This window comes from Lottia gigantea, assembly GCF_000327385.1.
Source record: "Lottia gigantea unplaced genomic scaffold LOTGIsca_38, whole genome shotgun sequence".
Classification (NCBI taxonomy): Eukaryota; Metazoa; Mollusca; class Gastropoda; family Lottiidae; genus Lottia; species Lottia gigantea.
In genome coordinates this window covers 25,540-28,497 of record NW_008709295.1, presented here as the reverse complement: position 1 = coordinate 28,497, position 2,958 = coordinate 25,540, and the positions used below count along the sequence as shown (strand labels likewise).

At 40.0% G+C, this 2,958-nt stretch overlaps 1 protein-coding gene across 1 annotated transcript in view; it reads left to right on the top strand.

Annotated features, from left to right (window-relative positions):
* LOTGIDRAFT_163097 (hypothetical protein) overlaps positions 1-2,667 on the top strand; it is a gene marked incomplete at both ends in the record, with an annotated part of 4,914 nt that extends 2,247 nt beyond the window's left edge. The window contains one exon of the mRNA XM_009059164.1: positions 2,606-2,667. Within this exon, the coding sequence (XP_009057412.1) occupies positions 2,606-2,667 (62 nt within the window). The remainder of the gene's footprint in view (positions 1-2,605) is intronic.
* Between the last annotated feature and the right edge of the window lie 291 nt (positions 2,668-2,958).

The following is a 2,958-nucleotide window of genomic DNA, read 5'->3' as shown; positions in this document are numbered from 1 at the left end:
TATGCATATTCATAAAATACAGGTAAAAAGAATCCATGGGGCTGGCTGTTGCTCCAAAGAGTGGGGTTATATTTCCTCAGCTGTAACNCCAGCCAGAATTTCAGCCAAGAACACCACTTGGTACTGGAACCCAGAAAGCCTCGCACTATATGCATAATGCGGATGGCCTTCAACTTAGAAGAGATGTGAATGATCCCAGAGCCCCCAAGAAGTTTACTGGAATACATTACATCTCTTCTTACAGGCTCGTTCCTGGAGGGCCAGATGAACTCGAAACATAGTCTTTGAACTCTATCAACGAAACTCTTAGGTGGGATGAGGACTGAGCCTACATACCACACCTTTGACAAAGCTATCATGTTACAAATTGTAGACCTGCCGAAAAGTGATAGGTGTCTAGATTTGAACAGATTCAAAGAACTACGAATCTTATCCAAAAGCTCCCTCCAAAAACGAGTGGCGTCACCGAAAGGAACACCCACCAGCTTAGTACCATCCATCCAGCTTATGCCGAAGGGATGGTCAGCACGGTTCGCCCATTTACCAAAGAATAATCCTTTAGATTTAGACAAATTAAGTTTAGCACCAGATGCTCTACCATAGAGCTGACAAACGTCAAAAACTCTCTGGATAGAAGCATCTGTAGTGCAAATAACCGTGGTATCATCGGCATAAACGGATAGCTTGGCAATAACCGGTGGAGAGTCCGGAATAGCAAGACCAACGATCTTCAATTACGGACACGAAATGAAATGAAATGAAATGAAATGCATTAAGGAGCATCAGCACCAAACGGGCTATATAGCTCCAGAATACGTTAAAATAATGAAAAAACTAAAACAATAAAACACCTATCAATATCACAGAAAGGTCACATAGTGACAAAACAAAAAACAAAAACAAAAAAACCTTACGGACACGAAGCAAAAAGGATTCCAATACCAGGATGTAAAGCACTGGTGACAGGCTACAACCCTGACGAACAGAGCGTGTAACCTGAAATGGCCGAGAAATATGCTGGTTGACGATCACAGCCGAGGAAATATTACTGTATAAAATTCGTACCCACTTTTGAAAATTAGCCCCAAAATTAAAATGTTTTAAAGTTAAAAATAAAAAATCATGACTGACCCTATCAAAAGTCTTCTCCTGGTCCAGACAGACGAACGCTAAAGGTAAGTTTCTCTCCTGAACATAGTCCACAACTGAACGCAACAGATGACCATTGTCGAGAATTGATCTTCCTGGAACAGAACAGGTCTGGTCAATCCCGACAATGTCATCTTAAACCCTTCCAAGTCTTACAGACAAAATCTTGTAGTCCACGTTCAGGAGAGATATAGGACGCCAATTCTTGACGCTCTCGGGATGCTCAAAGTTCTTGCAGAGTAAAGTTATGTAGGATAACTTCTGAGAAGATGTTAACGACTCTGCATCAAAAACAAGATGGTAAAGCTGAACTAGAACATCGCCAAGAACGTCAAAATTGGCAAGATAAAATTCCTTCGTAAGTCCATGTGGACCAGGAGACTTCTCGTTCTCCATGTTTGTCAAAGCATTGAGGATTTCCTCCTTGGATATCGGATCCTTCAGAGAGTCTCTGGAAAGATCATCCAAGGAAGGCAAATCCTCAAGGAAACTATAGGCTTCTTGTAAGTCAATATCTTCCCTAGAAAACAAAGATGAATAAAAGTTACTAAAAGAAGATATGATATCCTTATTGGTGGTATGATAATTATTACCGTCTCTTATTTTAGTTATATGTTTTTTTACAGCACGATCCTTTTCTTTTTTAGCGAGAAGGGTTTTCACGATTTTCTAAATACTCGGCCTTCGATCGAATACGGGCCCCTTCAAGTTTTAGGTCTTCTAAACATCTGAGCTGGTGCTTTAATTCCGAGATTCGGACAGAGCCACTACCTGGAGCAACATTCTCATGGCGAATTAAAGCCCTATACTCAGATGTTAGGTCCAAAACCTCCTTCTCTTTACGTAATCGAATTTTCTTATTAAATTCTTTGCAAAATTGTGCTGTAAGATCCTTAAACGCATCCCATGTCTCAAGCGAGAGATCATCAATCAAGTATTTATATATGTTCAAGAAGTAATAAATTATTTAAATAATGGATTTTGTTCGGTCCTAAAAGACCATTACAGTTTATGGAAGCTATCACTAGGTCCATGACGGAAGTGAGAAATAAAGGTAAGAACAAAAAGGTAAGTAAAAGATATATATGCAGGAAAGTCAAAAACGTAAGGTAAGTAAAAATCAAGTCGGAGAGTCTTCACAAGACTCCTCCTCCGAACCGAAACCCTCCCCTTCGGTGGATCCACAGGGAGTCATGCTACCCAGCATCTCGTTAAGATGCGATGTTTTCAATGGCGTCCATGGATTCCGCCAGGGTCGCAGTGGATTCCCTGTCCTGAGGGGGTTCTTTACATAAAGATATTTTGCCTTGTTTTACTTCAGGAGTAATAATAGGAATTGCTGAAGGGGTGTTAGCCCCAGCAGCAGCAGACTTTAATTTATTATTGTTGTTATTATTATTATTTTTATTATTATTACTATTATTATTAATATTTGATTTCTTTTTTTCTTTTCTAGGTGGTGGTGATGGTGGCTGTAAAGCAACTTTTTGGTTCGAGAACTCAAAGAGGAAGAGTTAGCAATAGCATTAGAAACATTTTCAGATTCAGATGATGACCACTTCTTTGCGCTATTTTTGGGTGTAAAAAAACCTTCATCATCCACTCTGTTATTTGTAGATAATAAAGTGGTAGCAGGTACAAAGTCTGTTTTCTTGTTGACAGTACTAGTACTATTCGTAACAGACCTCGGAACATTGCTAACTATGTTAGCATATGAGGAAGTCGTAGCCATGGATGACATAGGGCACTCCTTCCTCATACGCCCGGGCCTGAAACACTTAAGGCAAATAGGGGCCCTGCCCGTAAAAT